The 485-nt window shown below is 34.8% G+C and overlaps 1 protein-coding gene across 1 annotated transcript in view; it reads left to right on the top strand.

The window, feature by feature from the left end:
• Window positions 1-122, top strand: part of LOTGIDRAFT_176500 (hypothetical protein) — a gene marked incomplete at both ends in the record, with an annotated part of 6,931 nt that extends 6,809 nt beyond the window's left edge. Inside the window, one exon of the mRNA XM_009051469.1 lies at window positions 78-122. Coding sequence (XP_009049717.1) covers window positions 78-122 — 45 coding nt within the window. The remainder of the gene's footprint in view (window positions 1-77) is intronic.
• Between the last annotated feature and the right edge of the window lie 363 nt (window positions 123-485).

Genomic DNA, 485 nt, shown 5'->3' with positions numbered 1-485 from the left:
TTCGCTGGAAATTTTATTATTCGGTTGCTTTGGAACGTCTTCTTTTCCAATGTCACCTGGTACTCCTGTCTTTTCAGAGCATCTTGGTACTGAATCCGTTGTGTTGCCCGCTGTGGTTTTGATACCAGTGTCAGTCGTAGAACCACCAAGCAATTTGTTTTTTTGATCAAATATTTATCCATTTATCCTACGTTAAATAGGTATTCCGGTTTAGGCATTTCTTGAATTGTTTGTTTCTTTGTCTTATTAATTTCCGAGTAGTACATTTAACACAGGATTGAATAAAATTAACTACATCTCTGTACATATTTTCCCAAAAATATCTACTCCTAACTTTATCGTTTATCGATGCTAGTATGAGAACCAAATGGAGATTCATGAAAATCTTGTAAAATTTTAATTTTGAAGGAATCAGTGATGACTAATTGTAGCCGTTGGGTTTAATCATTTTGAACAGGGCGGGATATGTGATAAACTACACCGAA

The sequence above is a fragment of the Lottia gigantea genome, assembly GCF_000327385.1.
Source record: "Lottia gigantea unplaced genomic scaffold LOTGIsca_1682, whole genome shotgun sequence".
In the NCBI taxonomy this organism is placed as follows: domain Eukaryota; kingdom Metazoa; phylum Mollusca; class Gastropoda; family Lottiidae; genus Lottia; species Lottia gigantea.
Note: the sequence above shows the minus strand (reverse complement) of the source record. Positions and strands in the feature narration are given on the sequence as shown.